The 26,115-nt window shown below is 43.2% G+C and overlaps 1 protein-coding gene across 5 annotated transcripts; it reads right to left on the bottom strand.

The window, feature by feature from the left end:
- mid1 (midline 1) lies at positions 1–22,630 on the bottom strand. 5 transcript variants are annotated; one of them, XM_049728021.2, is made up of 10 exons: positions 22,468–22,630; positions 6,711–7,432; positions 4,074–4,169; positions 2,987–3,094; positions 2,534–2,682; positions 2,333–2,460; positions 1,657–1,800; positions 1,275–1,436; positions 994–1,201; positions 1–719 (listed from the first exon to the last, which is right to left on the bottom strand). In XM_049728021.2, exons 2-10 carry the CDS (start codon positions 7,374–7,376, stop codon positions 371–373), a joined length of 2,010 nt encoding a protein of 669 aa, XP_049583978.1. In that variant the 5' UTR covers positions 7,377–7,432; positions 22,468–22,630; the 3' UTR covers positions 1–370. The 5 variants fall into 5 exon arrangements, with proteins under 5 accessions (XP_049583978.1, XP_049583982.1, XP_049583981.1 ...); XM_049728025.2 differs by lacking the exon at positions 22,468–22,630 and adding an exon at positions 18,127–18,147; XM_049728024.2 differs by lacking the exon at positions 22,468–22,630 and adding an exon at positions 14,756–14,960.
- Between the last annotated feature and the right edge of the window lie 3,485 nt (positions 22,631–26,115).

Below are 26,115 nucleotides of genomic sequence, written 5' to 3' on the forward strand. Positions count from 1 at the left end.
TGACTTAGAAATACATTTTATTGTGGCAGTCATTTTTTTCCTCCTCAAAGTGCTGAAAAATAGAGATTTATCACACAGCCCTCAACTTTCGAACTATGATGATTCCTCAAAAAAAAAATTTCCATCACATGGACACAAATGCGCAAATTAAGATTAAGTAAAAAAAATTGCAGCCTATTTAAAATATTTTAGTCATTTAAAACAGTAGGTATCCCCTTTTAAAATGCTCCAGCAGAATAATGTACATACATGTGCAAAGTAAAATGCCTGACAATAATTTCAGAAACGCAAATTGTTAAACTTATTAAAAAGATTGCATGAGAAACATTTATTGTGCCTATCAAAACGTCCACAAAAAACGTCCAGCGATTCAGTTGCTCGACTCGCTTCCCTCTAGATGGTCTGGGATGGGCAGTCCAGTGAGGATAGTGAGACATCGGTTCCACACGTTGAACACAGGGCAGACGGGCTGTGCGAAGGGGATGTCAAACGTGTGCAAGTGTTGAGAGCCCACGGCGTCGTAGAACGACAAGAATCCCGAGTCGTAGTCGAGCAGGACGCCGAGTCGGCGAAGGTGGGGCGAGGGCTCCAAGGGGTTCTCCTTGTTGTTGTGACGGGCCACCCACGAGTTGTTACAACGGGACAGTACCCAGGAGGCCGAGTTCTTGCCCACCCACTCGTGTTTTGGTGCCGACTTGTAGGCGATACCCACTGCGAACCTCCATGACGGAAAAGAGGAAAAGAAAAGAATGACTAGAATAACAGTTTTGCTTTTCCACTGCACGTTATATAGCAATACTACGTCCAGAGCTAAGACACAACAACAGCTATGTAAGCTAACGTGCCTAATTTTTACTTGTCCTCCAAACAAAAACATTGTCATGAAAAATATTCCGTTTTAATTAGTTGCTAATTTTTGCTTAACTGTCCCAACACAAAACATTGAATTAAAAATGACAGATTTTGATTTTAAACCGGACTGCGATTATTCACCATGTGCTTCCTCCTATGAGAGCCTCCCAGTAATGGCGGCCGCTGTCGATGTAAACATTGCCGGTGACGCCGTAGCTGCTGTTGCTGCTGAAGCGGTCCTGGCTGTGACTCTTTTTGGACGACGTATCATCCCTCTCCACAGTCAGGTTGTCGTGGGACACCCGTAATTTTCGGTGAGCGGACTTTGGATCCAGCTTGAACGGTTGACCTTGGACAAATCGAGACAAAGGGCTTTGACGCCGGGGAATCTTGGCCGGGGAAATATTTGAAAAGTGACCTACTGTTGGTTTTGAGCTTGCCCGGTTCGCTGCTGCGGTTTCCGGCCTGGTTGATGGCTTTGACGATGAAGACGTACTTGGTGCCACATTGGAGCCCGTGCACTGTGTAGTGATTTTGCTTGATGTTTGGGACAATCATCCAGCTGTCAGCGGAATTGCACAAACCTGCAGAACATAAGAAAGGCAGAAGGCAATCTAGTAACAATCTAATTCCCATTCACATTCTCCTCACATTTTCCCGCTGCTACACTCAGGAGAGAGACATTGAATGACTAGAACACAATTTGTCATCAAACTTTTAGAAGTGATCAAGAGAACACTGACAGCGACAACACAAAATGAGGACAAACACAATCAACAAGCCCAAAAAAAAAAATTGACTTACTGACAACATTGGTGTGGCTGGTGAAGATGGCGTACTGCAGTTCGTAGGACACGACAGTGAATTCGTCATCTGACGTCCAGTGAACCGTGATGGTGTCGTACGAAGCCGTGCATAATTCTTCACGGATTACTGGCGGATTTGGCGCTGCAACAAGGAAGAAAACAAAACAGAACAACAACGACAAATGTTGTTTGGAGATTATCATCAAAGGCTTCGCTCTGCGCGGGGGTAAAAATAGCAAACAAAAAGCAATTTGTCGCAGGGATTAGACGGCACTTATTAGCATCAGGTCTTTGTGATTTGTTTAATGCCTAACAAGTGTAATTCAGATGAAGTCACTAACCCGGCAGCGAAATTCACAGACACAAACATTTGTTGTTTTGAGCATATGACCTTTTTTGTGTTGTTTTTAGTACCCGGCAAAGTTTGATTACGGAGCTTGAGATGAGGTTTTGTTCATTTTCACAAAATGATTGTCCATTTTTTATTTTTTTTTATTTGGTAAAACTGTAATTCATCAACTTCTCCACTAGGTAGCGCAATTATATTTTTGGAATGAGGTAAGAAGATGAACAGTTTGAGAAAACCCCAACTACTGGGAAAACCAGCAACCTCGATTGTTTTTAATCAAGCTAAGCAAAACGACATAAAAGCAAGCAAAAGTAAAAACACTCACCTGTGAGATAATCCAAACTCTCTAACATTTTTTTCTCTTTCGTAAAGTCTAGAGCAAAAGTATCAAATGTGTCATTCAGGTTTATTTCCGGTAGCAAGATCTGTGAGGATGCCGTTGCCATGGAGACTCTGGAGGATGTCAAAGAAGGCAAATCAGGCTCTGCAATTTTCATCAACTTTTTTACTCTCATTGTCCACTGACCTCTCGCAGACACTTTTGGCTGACTGAAGGAAGCGAGAGGGGTCGGTCTCTTTCAAAGTGTGGTCGGCCTGAGCGATGAGCGAAGCGGACCTCTCGACGCATTGCTTGCAGCTGCTGATTTGCTGGGCCAGCTTCCTCAGGCGCACCGTCTGGAAATCGATTGGTGAAAAATGTGCCAAAATTAGGCTTACTCGGGAACAATGAATAGAAAATAGCATTGGAAAAAAAACTTCCATGTGTGGAAGATCAATTTTCTGCCTTTGAGATTCCATCACACCAAAGATTGTGTTCAACCTTGGTGCTTCTTTTCATATTTATTTGGCCTTTTGTAGCCATTAGTTTTTCATCTTTTACAACAGCGTTCCAACAACAATGGCCGCCACTGTTGAATTCCAACATCTCAGCGGCTAGGGTTATCGAGGTTATCGAGATATAAAAAGTGACAAACCGTACCTTTCCCTCTTTTATCTTGGTACCGATGATTTGCCTTCTCTGCTGTATGATATTGATCAGGAGGTCACACTCCTCCAGCAGCTTGTTTTCTTGCCTGGATGCATTTATCTGGACACGGGAGACAAGTCCAGATAATCACCAGTCAGTAATGGAGTGTCGTCAAGTAAAGTGTACTTTAAGCCTATACAAATCCCACACAAGAGGGTTGACTCACTTAAACTACAAATAAGCAATTTGATTTCACGGTGCAGCGAAACAAAGCTCAGGTAAACACGAGGGAGATGAATATAAACAAAACTGCTTGTTTACGCACTCGTGTGGAATTTATTGTAAATTAATATTGTCTTCAGGTATCTGGGGCAAACTGGAGTGGGCTACTTTTCAACCAGCAAAGGCATTGTTTAGTTACTTTCAACTGATTTGCTAGTTGCTGGTAATTAGTTTTGAAATCAGGGACTAGTAAAAACTGTTCAAATATTTTAAAAGTATGAATGGTGATAAAAATTGCCAGCAATATATATATTTTTTTGTAAAGTGTGGACAATTTGTATTGACACAAGTTGATGCACAGTTTGTCTTTGCGGGCCACATGAAATGATGTGGCGGGCCGTATGTGGCCCCCGGGCCTTGAGTTTGACACCGATGAGATGCAGTATAGTGCAAGCAAGAAGAGCTCCACTTTGGCACAAGTGGGCAGCAATATTCTTCTCAATAGAACGATGACATGAAAGTCTATTCAAAAAATATATTTGTTATTTTTCTCCTCTAATTTCAATTTTTTTTTACCAATTCAAACTTTTAATTGTTCCCAATCAATGCCGATAATTCCATTACATTTTCCCGAAGTACGCACAAAAAAATAATAAAAAACTATGATCTCTTTTGTTTTTCTCCTCTAATTTCTCTTCTTATGACTGATTCAAACCGTTTGACTGACTCACTGACTGACAGACTAACTATCTGTAACTGAAAATAAAACGCTCACCTCAAGCATCGAGCCCTTGTAGGCGATAATTATAGATTTACAGGCTAATGACTGTTTGATGATGATGTAAAGCCACCATTTCCTGACCGCTAATAGCCTCACCTCCACGTGTTGGCACGTCTGGATGAGTTTGCCCATCAGAGTTTCCAACTCACTGGTCCTCTTGATGAGATTGCTAAGGTTGGTGTCCAAGGCATGCTGGGGGAAAAAAAGCCACAGAAACCAACAGCATTAAAGAGAATATTTAATTACACTCTGGCCCCACACTACGCTTTGAATGCAATAAATGCTGGAGCAGAGTTAAGCGAGAGAGAGAACAGGAATGGCCGCTGATTGGTACGACGGCCTGCAACCGTCACGACGTGCCAAAGAAGCCATCACGCCGCCTGCTGAGGCCGTGAAGCTTATCCGAGCATCTGTCTAACTAAACCCCGGCCCTTTTAATCACCGCCTGCGATCAAAGGCTTATGTCTCCAACTTCATATCTTGGCTGTAATTGGCTGCCATAACGACTCTCCCATTATGATACATTATCGCCGCTGAATTAAAGATTTATGATGTGTCATTACATAAAACTAAATGGAGCGATATATTGTACAGTAAGATTCAAATGGTAATAAGGTGCGACTTGCAGACGGCGTGATAAGTGTTTAAATAGACACCTGAGGATTAAGATAGAACTAGACTGAGAAGAATTGCGTAAGAATTGGATGGAAGATCGTGGTGACGTAAAACTAAGATCCGTCCTTGCTGCTCAGTATCAACGAGAAATGAACTCAACGCACACCTCAAAATCATGTTAATTTTTTAGAAGCGACTCACCTCTCGGGCATAGACAGTAATCTCAATGTTTGTCATCCGTGACATAGTTTTATTCTAGGGCGCTTAATTTATGTGCACGAAGTGGCAACCAGTCCACCGCCTCTCACCCATGTGACCCTAATGAGAACAAGCACTTTAGGAAATGGATGGCGCCAGATGTACAACTAAGTCACTTTGACATTGTCAGTCAAAAAAAAAGAATTATTTTTGCATTGGCTACCATCAGCGAGTGCAGCTGTGCTCATGTTGTTTAAAAGCATACGGCAGAAAACGAATAAGTGGAGAAAAAGCAACCCTGAAATGCACATTATGCCTTCAGCGCAGGTGAGAGTGAGCTGAAATGGGCTTTATATTCAATACATATGATTTATTCATGCGTAAGAGGGAAAGGATTCGAAAAGCCATTCAAGACGCTGAGCTGCAGCGAGAAAAGGTGAATATGGCAAAATAGCAATATCCATCAAAGTGATGCTGATTGTTTCCAACATCTGAGCCGAAATGTCAAGTGGAAGTATCTTGCAATTCAAATAAACAGAGAGAAGGGCAGCCAATAGAAAAACACGGCAGGGAGAGTGAGCCCGAGCATATCCTCTTCCTAGTGAGCCGGCAATACGTCCTCCCTGGTAAATGCAATTCCTTCATTTTGTTTGAACAGCCGTCCGATATGGACATCTCTTTTCCTAAAATCATTTTGTTCTGATGAGCGGAAAAAATCTTTCTCTTTTTTTGTCCACATTTTGTGGTCCACACCTTCACTGCGGCTGGTCTTCCTTCCTATGTAGCCTGATGTGTGTCCGTCCTGCTCTGGAATTTTATCTCGTATCAACATGTGGAATTTTTTGCCATTGTCTTCATTAAATGATGGATTTGAACACAGTGGCCTGCACTTGTACACCGGACACAACATTAGGTACATCTGAAAAATCTGATAAGCTTAAAGTCTTTGCTGCCAGGGTCAATCAAAAGTTAGCATGGTAAAGACAAGAATGCTTTTGAAGATCTTGGTGTGGATCTCATTACTTATATGCGTACCACGTGTCTGTGAGTGTATGAAGCTTTGACATTTAAAAAAAAAAAAAAGAAAAAGACCATTCTCCAACAGGGTTGGGGAGTGCATCAGCTCTTACAGCTGAACCCCTGCAGCGAAGTGTCACATTCTGAAAAGATGGCAAGTACTGCAACAATAAATATGGCCGTAGTAGCCTATTTATTTATTTTGATCAGAAAAATGATCCTGTTTTTTCAATGCAAACTTGATATTTTATCATGAAAATACTCCATATGCAAAAAATACTATATTTTGGAAATTTACTGTTATATTTTGTTTCGGAAACAATAGTTTGCTATGAAAATATGCCATTTAGTTATTTTTGAAAACAATATTTGCAAAAAGAAAACCATTTAAAATGTATCGTGTCAAGCAAATGCGTTAATGCATTTTATCATAAAAACACTACACGCTAAATTACAGAGTACATTTTACTCCAAAATGAGTCTATTTCTTCCCACTATGAGCAAAGAGAAATAAATGAACACTTTGAAGAGAGTATAATATTTTGAGTAAATTTTACACTGAAACCAATTTATAATGATAAGTACTTAAAAAACTTTTTTGCTACGATTGTTAACTAAATTTATTGTGTGAATTTTTAAAATGAAAACAAACTCATATAGCATTTTGTCATTAAACACTGCTTAGCAATGAACGTGATGTATTATGTTTTAAAAATATACGGTGCCATTAAGACAATAATTTGTCATAACAATATGCTACCATGGAAATATTCATTTGCCGTGAGCAAAAATATTTACCTGTGAAATGTATTTGAAAAAAAACTTTGCATGGCAAATAAATAAAGCGGGAAAATCTACTTCCTGTGTGTCAAATGTATTTTTAGGGATTAAAAGGCACCTCACCTTGAGTTTGTCGTATCGGTCTCCCAGACCGGCGACTTGGTGGTCCCTGTGTCGTCCGACCAGCTTGCACAAGGCGCAAATCAACTGCTCGTCCGTCAAACAGTACATGTTGACCTTTTTGTCCTCGTGCTCCACGCACATGACCCCTCGCATGTGGGAGTCCAGCAGGGGCTCCACGAGGCGGTGGCCCGTGAAAGGCTTCTTGTTGGGGTGGGTGGCCTTGAGGCAGTCGTCGCAGTAGGACACCTCACAGGTAACGCAGGTCTTCACGGCTTCATGGGGCGGTTCCTGCTCGCAGAACTGACACTGCACCCGATCTCCGGGCTGAGTCATGGCGCCGCCTTCTGGGGTTGCTCGCTCCCGCCGGGGCTGGCTGGGCGAGTTGGGTCCGCTGAGAGAAGCCTTCTGGTAGCGGTCGATGATGTTCTGCAGGGTGACGTTGCGCTTGAGTCCCTCTAGGCCTCGTTGGTTGAGGTTGATGACATAGCGGCAGGTGGGGCACTGGAAGGCGCGGATGGACTGGATGGGCTCGCTGGGGGTGCAGTGCGACACCAGGATGCGGTGGGCGCAGTTGGAACAAAGGCTGTGAGCGCAAGGCAGGAGAAGCGGGTCCTCAAAGAGCTCCAAACAAATTGGGCATGTCAGCTCTGACTCCAATGTTTCCATCTTCAAGCCAAACTAAGAGGAGAGGGCAGCGAAATCCAGGGAAGCCGCTCAGCTTTCTGCACACATACAGGAACGCTCATATTTAGACATTACAATGACTTCAAACTTCGGACATGATGATTTACATGTATCATTGTGACAAACAACCCAAATCTGAAAACCTTATTGAGGGAAGGCGGTTCAGAAAATGGATGGATTTGGTCGGTTTGTACTTTTATATTGTTTGCATTGTATTGTACTTTAAAATACATTACTACTGACAAGTGTGCATTGTTCCCATTTTAAGGGCAGAATTTTGCTGCCAGTGTCTAACACGGCAACACATCTGCCTTCCTGCCATTTCACTGGATCATCAGCCTTTTTAATTTGGCTCGGCTAAAGTATTTTCACCCCTCTCATCCTTCACCATATGCTGCGGCGGGGACTGACAGCTCAGTCAAGCAGAAGCGGATTGGCCCGCTTTGCTGATGGCTCGGGCCTCCGTGAGCTCCACACTATCACACACACTGACTCCTTTGTTCCCGGGCCGGGTCAGACACCCCAGCTGTGAGTGGACATAGCGCACCCTCTGACCTTCCACCATTCACACCCCCCACCCCTATTTCCACGGGCGGGGGTGAATCCTTGACATACCCGCTCATTATGTGTGAAGAACTTAAAAGCTTGTGTTAGTGGGGAAGTAGACAGCAATTACCTCGGAGCATGTTGGTTCCTTTAACGCACACACACACACACACACATGAGTTGACAAGTGTGGGATTGTTAAACTGAAGCTCAGGTGATATGCCATCCAATCAATAACTTCAACTTAGGTCTTACAGAATAAAAAGTGGAGTAACGGAGTCTCACCAAACTGTTTTCTGCTGCCCAAATACAGAAAATATAACAACTCTATAACAAACACATGCCGGATTACAAATTTCCCCCAAAACACCACAAATCTGTGCAACACTTTGCCATTGACCCACCGATGGATTCCGCCCCGTTTCGCACCGCCGATTCATTTCTGCAGAAGGAAGAAGACCTTTGACCACAATGGGTAGAAAAAAAATCACATCCACCAGAGCGGAGGAGGCATCGTCGGCAGGCTGGGAAGCATGGCTGTGACTCCCGAGACCGACATTCCCCTGAATCCCACCGCAGAGCTGATTGAGCGAGACCGGAGCCAGCACAACAGGAAAAGTTGCCCGACAATTCCAGGAAAGCTCCAGCTCCACCTACAGCCGGAGGGATGGCCGATACTGGAAGAGGAGCGTGTGCGGCTGTGTTATTGTGTGCGTGCGTGCGTGTACGTGTACGAGCAAAAGTAAGCGAGAGTGAGAAAGAGAGGGGCTCAGCCCATAAGCTAAAAAGGTTACTTTTATGTGATAGCAGCTCATATCAGTGTCATGCTTTCCTTTGTGTGAGTCGGTTGGTGTCCCTTTGACCTTTGCATAACAATGCAATGCTGTGTCAAACGGAGATGAGGGCAAAAATTCTTCCAGGAACTCTGCAGTTAATATAGAGAGAATCCAATCACAAAGAAGAACAAGAAGAAGACTAAGAAGAAGAAAAGGAACAAGAAGAGGAACAAGAAGAGGAACAAGAAGAAAAGGAGCAAAAAGAGGAACAAGAAGTGGAAGAAGGAGAAGAAGACTGAGAAGAAGAAAACTGAGAAGAGGAAAAGGTACAAGGAGAAGAAAAGGGACAAAAAGAAGAACAAGAAGAAGAAGAGGAAGAAGAAGATGGAGAAGAACAAGAAGAACAAGAAAAACAAGATCAAGAATTTCATTCAGTTGGACAAACTCCAACAAAATAAATACTGTGCACTACAATTACAAACGTTTTCATACAGTCAGAGGACTGCGTTTTGCTCGCATCATAACTGCTCCACATCAAACTCCATGCAATGTTGTGCTATTCACCAGGGAGGTGTAGACAAGCACATGAGTCACGTCGACAAAAAGTCAGACAAAACTCCCCCGTGATCCACCCGGCAAACACTGAGATGTCCAACAAATCCGAAGGACAATCCGGAGCGGCGTAACAACCGAAACAAATGGCTCGGAAACACAATGCCGGTGACTTGCAACATCTAAACTCTCCCCCGGTGATCGACACCGAGCCAAAGCTGACATGACATGACATCATCTGCCACATCCCAGTCGGCCTTCAAGTGGAGCTTGCCGTCAGCTTTCCATGCCTCCGCCACTCATCGACTGTCCCCTGAGTGACTCCTCTTACGGCTTCAAAACACACATACACACACTCTCTCAGTTGATATTAAAAGCTACGCTAAATTCAAACAAAACCTAAGTAGTTCTAGGAGACCGACATGGGAATCTTAGTGACATTCCCTGGGAATGACGAATGGGCCTTTGACTTAATCTCTTTCATCCACGGTCTACAGTTGAGAGTTTGTGGGTTCGAATTTCGGTTAGGATGTCTCCCGGAACTGCGGCTTCCCACCACATTTCAAAAAAACATACGAAAATGGTTGTTTGTGACCATTCAGTATGCCCTGTGATTGGTTGGCAACAAGTTCAGCGCAGGCATACCTTATACCTGTCCAGCTCTGTCGCCCAATCACAAGGCAGTGACCTCACAACCTCATTCGGACCCGGTCAACCTACGACCCATACGGCACCAAAAAACGGTAAAGCAAGCAGTCAAGGTCAAGCAAGGGCGTTCCAGTGTCAAACCGGTATAATAAAGATGAAAAAAACGGCTTAAGTTTGAATCAGCTTTTTTAAGGTGAAATTATTTTTGCTTAAATGATAATGCTAATACATTTTGACATACAATTAAGCGTAGTTACGCACCGCTCGGCACAAACGCGTGAAGCTTTGTCAAGAAATGAACTTATCACCGGCACGTTGATTTGATGAGCAAGTAATAGCTCGTTTAGAGATCAAACGAAGACAATGTCAAAAGATAGGGAGACAATTTCTCGCTCAAGCACTTTCTAATCCGTTTGGACGCGGCCTTTTATCAACCATTAATGACAGCCGCAAAGCATAGCGCTTCGCAGCCACTTTTTTTTTTTCGGGGAAGACACCTAACGCCATTACAGGTAATGAGCGCGGCCGTGACCAACCCGCGGTCCTGCCGGTGCACCACGAAGCCGCCACGCTCCGCCGCGGCCCGCTCAGGCCTATAATGTGATTTACGGCTTTAGCCCGGCAAAGCGCTTCATTAGAGCGACAAATGTACCCTGATCTGCTCCCCGACGCAATGCTGAGATTAGACGCACACTTCCTGCTTCCTGACCGGTCCGCCTCATTGTTGCCACTATTGGATGCTACTCCAAATTTGCAAAATCTATTCAACCAGAATTTACAATTGGGGTTCAAACTCTTGCATGAAACGTTGCCATGGAAACCATGGGTGTGGATAAAAGTGCAGACGCATCAACAAGCAAACAACAAAGGCATATAGCCTATATCAGTTTCTTTGTTGAAAGCAAACTACTCTTAACTTTTTGTGGTGGTTCTGGTAAGAGAAAATTGGTGCAAAAACAACTTGAAAGTCAGCACACGTGCATACCAGGAATTTACATCTCCAACAATCTCAAAAACAAGACACGAAAGGTCATGTTTTCAAATGGCAAGTGAAACTTAAAGAACGCTTGAATGCTTTCCGCTTAACGTCCGTGGAATTTGTGATATGTAAACATAGGTTTAAAAAAAAAAAAGTTACATTACAAACATGGTTCAAACTAAAAACAGCAACACACATTCCATTCCAGTGCAAATAGTGCTAAAGTGAAAATAAATACACTATAATGTCTTAAAAGTCATTATCCAGTTATTTTTGGATGTCCTGTTCCAAGTCACTGCAAACAATGTATAAACAAAATTACAAATATAATATAGGAAAAATCTTAACACCGTGGTTCTATTTTTAATGTTATATCCAAACAATCTTTGTCTACATTCCTTGCTTGTAGTTGAGGTCAACTGCACAAATTTCCTGAGTGTGACTTGGCACGTGCCAGCAGTGAGGAAAACACCATGTGTGCACCAGACCATAAGGAACATTTTTTTTTTTTTTTTAAACAATGAGACTTCCAACCTGTTGTTTTTGTTACAGCAACACACTTCAATTTGGAGAAAGCAAACATCATCAAGGGTTACCATGCAGAAAATAGTCACAGTGCACCACTGTGTGGCTCATTTAATAACTACAACTATTGTAGACCCTGCAGTGCAGGATTTGACATTTAGCTATGAATTGTTTAGATCCAACTTCAATTGGCTGGCGACCCTGGTCCAAAAGTCAGACAAGAGCGGAGGAGTACTACCACAGGGGACCGCGATATTTGTGGATTGCTATAATACGCGGGGATTTATTAAACCACATTGCAGTCCTGGAGTCATTCATTTCTTTGGCATGTTGATTTGATAGCTCTGGGATTTTACACGGATGTGGCAATATTGTTCAAATGTAAAGTACTGCAATAAACATTGGAGCCAGCAAGAGTCATCCATCTTTTGAATCAATTCCTTTTGGACAACAGAAAGTGGCAAAATAGCCATAGTCTGATTTTTCTGCTTAATTCCAATTTCCGAATTCCACTTCAAACATCTAAGTATCCAAAAAATGTCAAAACCAAAATATTTTCTCGTAATACTGTCTTACGAAGCTAATCTTTCTTTTAAGAGTCTTCAATGAACCAAACCTACAACACAAAGATTCAAACCAAGAAGCTCAAAACTGTGACCAGACGTGCTAACCAACCACTACTTCTCCGTTGCACCCGTGGTGGTCCACAATCTTGCAGATTTCACAAATTGTGACCTTAATATCCACTCCTTAAAGAACACCCACATGCGTTTCCACGGCAACGCCTGTCCAAGAGGCCATCAAAGGGAACAACACACTCCCGTGGGAAGATGTCAAACATTCCTCCTCACACAAACAAGATAAGTAAGCAATTAGCAGGACAAAGCTTGCGTACCAACTTGCATTCATGTCAAGCATGTAAATTGTTCGATGCACGCATGGAATAATTTAGGCAACCCTCATCGTGTCAATCAAAAGTGACTTTTCAGTGAGCGACATTTAGCAGGCTCTTGTAATAAAAGCCATAAAGGAATTTTTATGGTGGTCACTAACAGAGGGCGAAGCCTTCACATATTTACAAGCTCCAGTTCCGTATGCATGTGCTCTTTTTAACAAGCATGCTGCTCCACAAATAGATGCTCTGACTGGTTGGAAAAGTTCCGTCGTGCTTTGATGCTGCAAAATTCCCCCATCAGCCTTCCTGATTAGTCATCCGCGTCCCTTTGGGAAACATTCCGATCAAAAACACACCAAGGAATCAGTAAAGACGAGCCGGCCCAAACCTGTTTGAGCTGATGATGACTCAATGTTTACATGCATGCACACAAACAACTTACCCAAGTCATGATGGCATCCATCAATAAGCAAGGAAGAGAGCTAGCTGCAAGGGAGTCTCACAAATACATAGAGCAGAGACAGAGTGAATGGCTGCGTGAACTTTGTCCACTCCTCTTCCGTGACTATCCGGCCTCCGCTGACAAGCGGGCGGATCGAAAGTTTCCAGCCAGCCTCTCGATGTGTCAGCCCGCTTTTAGGCACGCAGGCCTGAGAATCGCAGCGCCGGCCAATAGTAGAGAGGAGGGGGCAGAGCGTGGAAAGAAGCCATAACTCTCCACAAGCATGTTTATGTCATATTCAAATAAAGCAAATCGACATCAGCTTTGAGTGCATGGGGGGGGGACATTTGTCTCAACATGTACTGTGACACTGATGATAGACTTGAGATTGCAAAGTATTTATCGCCTTGATCGTTGCACTCGGAAATTATAGGGTACTTGAGTCACTGAGCCTGATCGGCAGACAGCTGACACTAGTATTTTATCATTTGAAATAATAGGACTTGATGTGTTGGAACGTCTAATGTAATTTATCACCGTGAAGTTGTTTATATGTTCACATTTTGTGTTCCAGTAAAAATAAAACACATTTTCACCAGGACACAGACACTTGGAAAAATTGGGTAAAAATTTCAGGCACACTGACGCCTAGTGAGGGATTATTTTATCTAAAGAATAATCGATTAAAATATTTCAGGTCGGCACTGACATTTGTGTGACTGTGACAGCAATGATAGGCCCGATAGGCATCTCATTTGAATTCGAGTACAGTCTGATCTATAAAAGCCAGCGGATGTCGTTGATGTTGATTAACTTATTATTGATTGAAAGCGATGTGGCTCTGCGATTGATTGCCGTCCTGGATGAGCCACGCCTCTCTACCAATTGTCAAGTGACCTGAGCGCTCTGTGACCTTGTACGGGGCAATCTGTATTCATGAGTGACGGATGAGGGAGCCATAAGGGTTTATGTTGCTGTTGTGTTAACATTAGTGATGAAAAAATTAAAAAAGCACTAATATAACACAAAAAAATAAGCAGCAGTCTGATTAAATCAGTGGTCTGGGGAAATTGTATTGAAAAGTTTGAAAATGGTGAAATGTGACGACCACATCAAATAATATCACGTGCCAGATCTGGCCCTCAGGCCTCGGGTTTGACACCTATGATTTACACACTCTTAAAACTGCTTGGTTAAAAATGAAAACTAATAGCTAACCCAGCACTGGGTCCATCTGTCTCTTCCTTGGTCAGGAATATCAATCATTACATGCAGATTTAGTTATTGATTATCACATCCTTCTCTTTGTTGGCCATGTCAGCGTTGCCAGATAGCACACAGTTACTTTACGTCAGGCATTCTTTTTGGCGGGAGTTAGTCTGTCAAACATAATAGACCAGTGATCGATCGTTTCCACCATTTAATCTTTGTCGGTCAGTCTACACGTGATACAAAGCACAAATGATTTAGAAGATGGATTTTATCCATCAGCCGGCCCGTGTATGTTTCCCACTGTAATCAGAGCACGCAGGGATCCATTACAGCAGAGACATACTGTCTGAAACTCGTCTCCAGTTGTTGGCAGCCGATTGCCATGTCTTGGCGGCGTGCAATTAAAATACCCAAGTCAAACAAGACTGGCAGGGAGATGGTGTTTGGAGAAGTTTTCAACTCTGGCTTGGAGCCTGTGCACGATTCCCCCCTCCCCACCCACTTTGTAACTTTTGGAATTAGGACGGAACAACTCAGAACGACCTTGTCACGGCGGCCGAGAGTGTCGTGTAATAAAAGCCAAACGCAGCCCTCGGGGTCGATGGAAGTATGAAAACATAAGTGAGTGCACTCAAAACAAGTGCGATTTTTGAGCAATGTTATGGCACTGCGTCAGTTTCGTAAATTAACCGCTAGCATGATGATGACGACGGCGGCAGAGTGCAAAAGGTCAACGTGACGGAGGAAAACTGGGACACTCACTAGAAAAACGAGACGGTCCCTTACCTGATTGTGAGTCGGCCAGGCCACAGATGAGCACAGAAAAGTGATTCCCTCTCATAAAACACCAGCTTGCCTCTCGAGACTTCCTCTATGCGCAAACTGCCTCCTCAGTCTCAGCTCTATCTCCCCCCCCCCAAAAAAGCCTCCTCACACTGCCTCTAATCCTCTCTCAACAAAGTCAGGGCCGCTCCAAATGCTTCAACCAGACTTCTCAGGCTTTTTTCTTGTTTTGTTTTTTTGGCCGATTATTTTGTTGGCCGGGATCATTAACTTTGTCCCATGAGAACATGTTAAAAGGACCTCCTTCCCGTGGGAGGCTGTCAATCACACGTGGAGATGAGGAGCAAGAATTGGCCATTGGGGGACTCAGCATGATAGATGGGATGAGTGGGCAAGGGGTTGTAGGGGTGGGTGGGCAGCTGAACCTCCTGCGCCAACATTTATAATAGACTTGTATGCGCTAAACAGGGACGAGTGAGTAAAAATGTCAATTGTGGCTTTTAAAACAATTCGTCTTTTAGTGGTTTTTAGCACAGTCTCTACACTCAGCAGGGGCAGCGAGAGCAGAGAACATAAAGCTCCCGTTGCCATGGCGTTGAAGCAAGAGCGACGACGCATCCTGGAGCCGAAGCCAAACGCCACTCTGAGCTTTTCACTGGCGGACCTTTGCGCTCCGTCTCGGCGGCCTGTTTGTTTCTCGCCGCAGACTCCCGCTGTCTGTCACTGGCAGCCTCCCTGCAGCATCCCGGGCCAATTTGAACTGGCTAAAACATGTTTGTAAAGACACTTTTAGGGAGTAGCACAATACCTGAAGAGGGGTCGCTCGGATCCCAGTGACCGCAATGAAACTCCGCCCCCCCGCGGAAACAATGAATGAAATAAGGGCCTCTGGTGATGTGACTCCTTAAGTGCCCGAGCACGTTTGTGGATTTCAAAGCAGCAGGGGTAGCAGAAACACAAACAAATGGCGCAATGCAACTCCAGATCCAGCAGATGGCACTGTGATGGAAAAAGTTTTTTTTTTTTTTGTAAAAGTAGCAATTTTGTATTTCCTCAAATAGTGCCATTGACTACAAGTGCGACATTTAAAGCCACGAGGAGATGAACATTTGCGACTGTTAGCAAAGACAGCAAAATGTACGATAGCGTCATCGTTCGTTCATCGCGAAGGTTTGCCGGATGTTTTAGTGGATTTTCTTGTCGCAAGGACATTTTTTAACATCACCACGGTCGAAAATCCATAGTAAATAGAAGATTGATCGGTTTGGATGGTTAAAGTTGTTCTCCGATAGAAATTACCAAAAACACATGGCTACCATACCTAACTGAACCGAGAAGCTTGGTGGAAAGAATGCTGTCGTTTTTCCTCCCTAAGTGGTTGATGCCCTATTAATTTGGCAATATAAAAACAACCCCGCATGCATTACGTCAATTCTCATTCATGTCACCCCCCACCAATAATTTACAGGCAGAAAATTGACTTGAAAGTGTCACCGTTGCCGCCCCGCAGCCATAAACATCCATAAATTGTCTGTGAAGAAACGACTGGCAAGAAAATCTCATAGGCAGATTCATCTCGGCGCAATAAAGTGCAATAAGAGCGCTGACATTTACATTTGGAGCACGGAGGCCAGAGGGGAATCCGAGGAGGTCAAAATACCTCGCTACGACCGAGGTCAACCCAAAGTCACCTTCCGTTTTGGATTCAAATTAAAAATTTTTGCTTCTGCTGGTATTTTGCGGTTTTAGGATCTGTCCCCATTTCACCCGCTGTGGTCCAACGCCAGGTTTGTCTGGCTGGAGAACTTTTATTCTTGTGCATTCCTGCGTCCAAGCAGCAATTACGTGTCCAAACCAAAACAAATATGATCTACCCTGCGCAACCAAACATTTAACATTGACTGTGTCACATTTGATCAAGTCTCCACACAGACAAAATCAATTTTTTCTTTCTTAGACTCACTGTGGGCGAGCTCAGAGCCTCATATTTTCACTCATAATCAAATCCAGAGGTTGCGAAGCTGACAAAAACAATTCCGTCTTCTGCAATCAGAGCGCTGACACGCTTGTTATTATAAGCCCTATAAAGACGGAGAAACAGTCATAAGAATACTCCCTAATCAATAAATAACACGGCTGTCAAAGTGTTGAAAACAAATGAATATTCATAGATCTTAAATAAGGCCACTCGCAGCCTGAAGCAAAATGCTGCGCTTGCCAGTTGGCAAATGAAGAGTGGAAGGAGGCCAGAAAACCAGATCAGAAAGAAACTGAAGAAAAATATGATTTTAAAAGAGCAAATACGAAGCTACGTGAACTTTGATCTATGTGGGTTAAGTAGAAATGAAGCTCTCACAAGGGATCAGACAGGCCTCTGATAACTACAAGATACATGCTGACACACAATGCAAAGCAAACGCAATAAGTTTTGCACTTTTCCAAATGTACAAAGGTTGCCTTCAAAAATGCAAATGCAAACACTAGAAACATCCAAAAGTAGGAATTAAACTAACATGAAATAAACTAGATTAGAATTTGGGGGGGGGGAACACGGCATGTGGCAATCGTAGCGGAGGCCATATTTTGGCAAGGGCATCATGGCTGTTTGAGCAAGTCCACTCATCCATTCATTATCTACACCACTCATCCTGTTTAGGCTTGCAGGGATCTGGAGCCAATCCCAGCTGATTTACATACCCAATCTCAGGGCAATTCTAGACAAACAACTATTCACACTCTTCCGGCTAACCAAAACAGCAGCACCTAAGAGGGATTTGACTATTTGCAAATATTTTGCTTTTTTTGTGCTAAGACCACAAACAAAGTGTTAAGGACAGGCACAAGGAATTAACAACCATTCATCTCTATGCTCTTATTCACGGACACCCACGTCACTCACCAGGCCAGGCCCCGCCTTTTAAAGCCTTACACACCCAGAGTCACAGATACTACAGCACAACTTGGAAAACTCATTACACATCACATGAACACTATCACGTTTATTCGTGAAAACTTTTTATCTGATGATTCGATTAATCAATGTTTTGGAGAACAGTCAGTCAAGTAGCAATCATGGTAGCTCCACAATGTCGTGCGCATCCCTCTTTATTCCGTCCAGTCCGTCTCTTATCATCAGAAATTCTGCGTTGAAGTCAATTATATTTATCAGATACCGCTAACATTCTTTAAGATTATTCCCAACAATGCAAATGAAGGCCTCCAGCCTTCTCCAGTGAAACAACATAACTTGACTTTTGCACCATACATACGGAGCACATTACATCAAGCGGGCTGAGTCACATTGAATTAAGCACAACCACGCAGCCACACACTAAATTACAACATTCTCGAGCCAAAAAGGAAGCCTGACTTACTGTACTGTGATGTGCGTGATCCACAGAGGAAGTGATGCGCGGCCTCAGCTTCAGCACCGACTCCAAGAGCACATGGACGTCAGACTGAACAAAACATGCACACGCCCTCCACGCCCCACCCTGAACCTGCCTCGGGCCACAGCCGGAGGCTCATGCAAGCGGAAAATGCGGCCTTGGAACCGTCACTTCCGCAGGACTTGCCCCCGTGGATTCTGTCCCCCTAAACCCCACCCCCACCCTTCCCCCGCCCTTCCCCACGGGTAAGACAAAGGGGTAGCAAATGGGAACATAAAGCTATTGCAGGGAGGAGGGGGAAGCGGGGGGATGCATAAACCTGGTAAACAGATGGGATCGGTCTCCAGGGCTGGGCCTGCGCTGTCGCATGTGTGCATCATATGGGAAACTCCATCATCATTAGAGGGTGGGGGGTGGGCGGGAGTGGAGGAAAGAGGCGATCTCGCACATGCTCAGACGCCTTGACTTTTAGCTATCAAGGGTGTCTTTTCAAGCCAAGATGCCGGGCGTTTAACGGGAGCCGCCCCCCTCGTCTTGACAATAAGTAATGAGACCGAAATGCACCCTCCTCCTCGGCGACGCAGGTTCAACATTTTAATTGCTTTCCTCCCTCTGGAGGGAAGGTGGGGCTCGGCATCCACAAGACGCAATCAAAGCAAACAATCCGAAATAAATGAGGGCGATCAAAGCCGAGCCAATTTACACACACACTGTAATTGACTTTTCCCCGCCAGCGAGCGACATGCGGCGGCAGCGAGGCGCTTTGATGGCATTAAAGCTGCCTTCAGCTAGCGAGAGAGGAGACGTGCGCCGCTGTGGGTGATACAGTGCAACATCCAAAGTCGAAGGCCCCAAATGTAACACAATTTGGAGTTAAACCAAAATGTTCCGGAAAAATATCCCTCAAAAGACAACTTTTAAAGAATGGATAAGCGTTAATATGTGAGACGTCACATTCGAAGGACGGTGGGAAAACGGTTGTTCTCAAGGTTCACGTTTGTTTTTTAAAGTCTTTTTTTTTTTTTTTTAAGTCAATCAAGTTGAAGCCTGTGAGGCACATTAATTCACTTTACATGAGTCCCTATGGGAAGTTTGTTTTGAAATTTGAACAACTTAGCTGTCATCCAGCAGTAAGTGATAGTCCTCCACCACTCATGCCTAAAGCATATTATTTTGTCTTGAGTAATTCAACATAAATGTGAGACCAAAAACAATTAAATCTGCTCTAAAATAAAATGGGTTGCTCCCGTTCATGCATCACAAATTTACATGTCTCACAGTTAAGTCGTCTTTGTGTCATCCCACTCAGTACATTAGTTTTTATGAACTGCTGGCACGAAGAAAACCCAGGTATAAATCCAGTAATAGGGCCTGGGCAGTGTTGATAAATCTATTTATGTGAAGGATTTTCCTTAAAAAGGGGTCTGCGGCAGATGTACTTGGTTTTATTATAGGCCATCAAGGTCAGATTGAATTGCATTTACAAGACTGTCACAGAGAGCAAAGGGAGACACAAACAAGGTCAAAGCACACATTTTGTTTGGACGAGCAAGGAAAAGCAGTTGTACGCTTAATTAGAGTGAAAGTGACTTGGGTGTATTATTCCACTGCTTGACAACTCGGCTTTTGGAACTGCAATGGGGGAAAGGAAAAAAAAAAAAAAAAAAAAAGACGAAGAGGGATTCTTTTTGAAAGGCGCCTGCCGCATTCTTTGCTGCTGGGAGAACTTTCTAATTGGTTCCAGCAGTTTCTCAGGGGTGTTTAAAAGAGATCAAGAAGAAGAGCGATGCCTTTATCGTGACTGCAACCGCAGGAGAGATGAAGTCATCGCATAAGTCGATAGGGAAGGCCAGGCAGTGAGAGAGAAATGCATCCACAATTACTTGTGATTATCGCAAATTACTCTACACTTTAAATCCAAATTTAAATGCAAAAGTAGATTTAGAAATCAAAAACACAACATAAGACTTGTTTTTTTATTATTGTTATATTCTATGATTATAGACATTGTACCTTCAAATAATTATAAAATAATTAATTAAATTAAAATAATTAATAAAATAACTGTATTTAGTGTTATATATTATTAAACATGAATAACATATTTTTACATTCCAAACTAACATTTCAGGCCTTTTGAAACAATTTTATTTTTTTAATAATTATTTCATATCTTTAATACAACAACTTACTGTATTTGTCATATTCAAACAGATATAGTTAATTTGTTCCACTACAAAAAAAAAAAATCTGAATTGGGGGAGGTCAACCCTAATCTGAGACATTTAGGAAAAATGAACAAAAAGTTCTATTATTACAATTTGTAAAAATCCCACAAATATTTGTGGAGTGCTCAGTGAAAGGCCAAAATATTTTTGCAATGCATTCTTAAATTTGAAAGTTACCTCACTATATTCATATCTTATGTCGTATATGGCGTCAATTATGCGTGTGACCGATGTTTGTGGGAGAGGAAGTGAGGCTGTCCTCCAGAACCTCCAACAACTGAAAGAGAGCGGCGCGAACATCTGGTGCGTTCCGCCGTCATCAAGCATAAACGCATAAAAACAGAGCGGCGATGTCCGAAGGCACAACTCCAGATGTTGCCAATTGAGGCGGCAACATTGGAGTTTAAAAAAAGCCGTATGTGTTATTTGGTGGCGTCTTAAAGGTGACATGATGTGTTATGAATTATCCCTGTACGTACAAACATAAACAAACACCGTCTCCACAGCGACAAACTATTCCTTCAAGGCCGTTCGGGACACCTTGGCCTCGGCCTGTGAGGAATTATCTGGCATTTCAAATGGATTAACCATGAGCTCTTGCAGCAGCGGTGTCATTGATAAAAGAATGTTCTGGAGCCGGACAGCTGGCGCTTCGGCTATCACGCACGCACACGGGCGCTTCGTTTCCATCTGCACTTATTGGCTCGGACAATGAGGGCGAGCGAGCGTCCCCTCCCGCCCTTGTCAAAACAAGCAGGGAAGAGAGCCGACAGCTGCTGATGGAGACGCTTTTCGTCCTTTAATTGGAATTTAGGAACGTGAGATAGAAACATTAGATTAAAAATGGCAAAGTCATGCAAATGATTGTGTATTCAAATGAGCCGTCTTCGCTCCACTACACCCACAATGGGGTGGAATATTGGAAAACTCTATTTCGACATCCAATGTATACTAATGGTGTAACTTTAGTTCTATGTTTATTTCATATTCCTACCTGAAACTCGGAAAGATATTCCGAGTTGATGTGCAAACCGAAATCTTTCCACCTTTAGCGGAGGTCTACGCTTGATTGTGCAGGTGTACCCAATGGAGTAAGTAGTGAGTGTATATAGCGTATCTTATAAATAGAATTCCAGAGCGAGCGAGGATTTTGCCAAGAATCAAGATAAGTCATAAAAACAGACGTAGGGGAGGTGGAGTCGAAGCAGCAAAAGCAGATGCTGAATAACAAAAAAAGAGACGCAAAATAGTTCATGGTTATTTTGCATGATATTGAATTTCTGACACATGAGCACACAAAACAAAACAAAGCTTCTTAACGATTCATAAAGTCTCAAATCCATTTCAACTTGCTTTGAGGTTATATGTTAGCATACTGATGGATAGCATACTTTCTCAATTGAAAGAGTAGTTGACATTCTTAATTTTCTGTCAGGATTTGTATGTATATAACTTATCTTTTTACTATCTTCCACAACTGATTGAGGCAATTCAAAATCAAGTCATAATCAGTTGAAATCACATTATCATTCACTTTTGCATCCAACACGATTTTGCATGAATCAGATCAAACCAAACTTCTATGAACTAATGCTGTAGTTTGGCGTGCATCTCAGAAATGAACAAAAGTACAAACAAGCCTGAGCTTGTTTTTTTGTTTTTTTAAGTTGACACATCCGACTTCAACATCCTCCAAATCGTCCCGCCACCCCCACTCACCTCTAACGATAAATACTTTGCCGCACCTTTTCAAACCACAGCGGTGCCACCAGAGTGGCTGTGCATCAGTGCATCTAAAGTGTTTATGTGGGCTGTCATCATTTCCATAAATTAGCATCCAAGTATTAGGGGATATAAAAAGACTTGAAGTGGGGGCTGCAGCTGTATTTGGGTTTATGCATGAGGATTTATGCCCTCACAGTCACCTCAGCCTCACTAGCTTGGCTAGTCTGTAAAGTGGAGATAAAAGACCTGTTCTTAATTTGTATAAACTTGCTGCCAGTGGGTATTTCACTCTCTCTCACTGCCCCCCCTCCCTCCCTCCCTCCCTCCCTCCCTCCCTCCCTCCCTCTCTTTCACACACACAATCAGATCTTACCTGCTTCCCCATGGCTGCGGTGCTACAGTAAGTGTTCCTCCCTGGTGGATTGAGAGCTGAGAGAGTGCAGGCGAGTTAGGTGGCAGCTGCTGTGATTCCCGGAGGTAAACAAGGCAGGAGGCAAGAGGTGGAAGGTGTTCTGCCTCTGCTCTTGTACACTCCCATTATTGGTGTGTGTGTGTGTGTGCGTGTGTGTGCTCATACATACTTGGCTGTCATCTCTGCTGCAGGTTTACACAGGAGCACAAAGAGCCTCCGGGGAGGAGAGTGTTTTAACTCTTTGGTGGAGTGCGAGAACAGCAGGCCATCACAACCTAAACATGACCAAGTACACGTGTTATAAAGTGAGGTTTATAAAAAGGAGATGGACACAGGGCAAAATGAGCAGAGAAAAATGAAGCTCAAGCTGAGAAGCTGCCAGTAGCCAGCAGGCCGGAAACTACAGGGAGCAAGTATTTAAAGCTTTTGGTGTCCTCCACCCCTTAATGATCATTCATTCTGCAACATTCTGACTCATGCACACAAATCCCACGCGTGCAATAATGACATCACATATGAGGAATCCACTGTTCATCCCTCAAGATTGGAAAGTCTAAGCGAGAGTTCCAACGGTCACAGACCATAATTGTGCACTTGCAAACGATGCACTCACTAATTATGCATGTGATCGTTTTTTTTTTTTTTTTGTAACGGCGGTGGAATTTGGTTCAAAATTAGTAGGGGACTGAAAGAAAATAGTACAGAGGAATACTATATTTATCCTTAAAGAAAAGACGTATTTATAACAAAAGCACACAGAATAAAAAAACAAAAAAAGTATGTTGATTGTCATCATTTCTAGTGGTGAAAAAATGTTTTGAAATTGACAGCAGTCTGTCCACTCGATTATATTTGAGATCATCATCTCGTGAAAATATTATGGGCTATGTGGTTACTAAAGTCCCCTCCTACGGATTCGTCTGGATCCATGTTAGTTTTGGATACAGCTGTGTAACGCATTGCGCAGCCATGAAAGTGAAGAAGCACACTTCTAGCCTCATATGTTCTTTCTGTAGTGTTCTTGCCTGCCACTTGAGGGGTACGCTTATCTGAACTTTTTTTTTCCTTCACTTATCCAGTTGTGAAAGGGGAATACAGCACAGCACACCCACTCGGTAATCTGAACAGCACCGAAGTTTTTAGTTATTATCAATCAGGGTGGAGGATTTTGGATCTCTGCATGGTCAGCTCAATGATGCTGCGCAGGAACAGCGTCAGCATTTTTGATGGAATTTAGGGTCTCGGGTGAGCGGGAGCCTCTCCCCGGTCGGCTATGGGCAAAAGGTGAAGAACATCCTGGTCTGGTCGCCGGTCAATTGCAGGGCATATTGGGAAACAAACATTCGTACCAATGGAAATTTAGAGACGGGGGTCTCCAACCCATTTGAAGGTCAAATTATGTTTCATCATCAATCAAGTTATTATGCCTCTTCTTCATAAATGGTCATAAAATTATTTTTGGTTATACTGGTAAACTATTTCTCAGTAAGACACGAGAGATTTGAATCAGTATTTTGTGATTATTTGGCCGACATGTTAACAACTAGTCAACTGTGCTAACGCTCCGAACATCAGAAGTGCGAGGCAGACGTGCTAATCACTAGTCGACTATTCTGCCTGCTGAAGACCTCAGTGTTTAATCAAAGGGAATGTTTTCACAAACAAAGCCAAGAGCGAGGAAGCCAACATTTGAAAGTATTCTTTTGAATCACCTATGGATCGTGATTAAATCCGTCCATCTTCTTTAATCTAAATACCTCTATTGATGTGCGGACACATTGCTCCAAAGAGAGTACTGAGGCGTATCTTTCACTCTCAACCATCCATCAGGTAGCATAATGGCTGCCCGGAGATACGGCCGACGTGATGAGCGCTTTTTCCCTGGATCGAGATTGCAGCGCGTACGCTCGTGCTGGCTGGGGGTGAGCTGTGCTGACTCAGGGCTTTTGGCACAGCGTGGGCGGGCGGAGCAAGACGATTGGCGCCAGAGATGACCTGCCGCAGGTCACGGTAGAAGGCGGACCATTACGACTCGTGGAGAAATGATTTTACGTGACCCGCTGACTGAGGTGGCTGGAGAATTTGGAAAGATATTATTAAGCAGTCCAAAAGTATTGACTTCGTTTTTTGCTTATATTTTTAATAGGCAGTACTTGACATTTGCGATATCACTAAAAACCCATAACCTTGAATAAATGCTGCCAAGTCTGTCAAGCTTTCAGATTTAACAAAGGCGTTCACCATCTGCAATCCCTCAATAATACCATTCAATTTTTGTTAAACCACAAAAATACATTTCAGATAGACACCGTCAGAAGATGGTTCAATATGCTTTTGAAGGTTAAATCCACCATGAGGAAGTTAAAGCACAGAGATTGCAGAGTAAAAGTGAAACAGAGGACAGGAGAGGGCAATAGCGTTCTTGTAAAGCTGACTCACTTTTATTTCTTTTTTTAAATCGTTACCGTCTCTCAAAATTAGAAACGAAATGGGCCTCAATGCAATAGCTGGATAAATTTACGAAGGAAGCATAGCTGCTGCTCTATGTATGGCTATGTAGCATAATGTTAGCATGTTTAGCGAGCAACTGCATTCAAAGACTGACGAGATTAGTCAGAGGGTCAACAGAACCTTGCATTTCTCAGATTTGTTGTAAAAACAGTTCTTTTTAGCCAATGAGAATGTTTGCGAAGGTCTGCGGTTTGGCCAGGTACCAGTGAAGTTGAAGTGAACCGATGTGCTCAAACACACAATTTTTTTTTTATTTTCCAGAAACAACATCTGAGCGTTCCAGTGATAACAATCAATAGCGAATGCCTATTCGGAACGATCAGTACGGTCCCGTTCCAGCTCTGTGAGAACAATGGGTTGTTCTTTTTGCGAAAGATCCGAGGGAGGAAAGTCGTTTTGGAGATCGGAGGGACTTTTCACAATTTTGTCTTGGTGTTCTTCCAAGCATTAAGAAAGATGATGAATGAGCAGTTTCTTTGCCGTCACTGCAGGATTGTGTCATGAAATCAACACGTCTTAATGTTAGTTCATTCAGATGGGAGTTTTGAGCTGAGCTTCTTACTTGGCCCACTCGGGCTTTGATGCATATTCAGACACACACAACATATGTTCACTCAATCTGCCCGAACTTGTGCTCACTTTAAAATGCGCAGGTGGCTTTGTCGGGGTTTTTTGCTGATTCACTAAATTCCTTAATGCCGGGAGGAATAGAAGAGGCGGGAGTGTAATTTAAGTTCATCCGTCATCTTGTCCTAAACAACAACCGGAGCAGCTTTTGCTTTTTTTTTTCTTCTTCCTTTCTTTCCACGGGAATGCACTCATCTGTAATCATTTCCAAAGGAGCCCTCGTTATTAACTGCAGGCACTTTGGTTCATAACTTTCATCCTATTGGGGCTTGAGCCCCAGAAGCGGCAAAGGCTTTTTTCCGTCTTTATATTAAATGCATTATGATGAGCGTAATCTATTACATTAGTGGAGAAGTGGTGAGTACTATTACCCCACAATCTTGAGGTTCTGGGTTAGAATCCTCGGCATCGTGTTCGCATGCTTGTGCGGGTTTTATAATTAAAGAAGTTGGATGATGTGGCAAAAACAAA

The sequence above is a fragment of the Syngnathus scovelli genome, chromosome 8 (assembly GCF_024217435.2).
Source record: "Syngnathus scovelli strain Florida chromosome 8, RoL_Ssco_1.2, whole genome shotgun sequence".
Taxonomy (NCBI): Eukaryota; Metazoa; Chordata; class Actinopteri; order Syngnathiformes; family Syngnathidae; genus Syngnathus; species Syngnathus scovelli.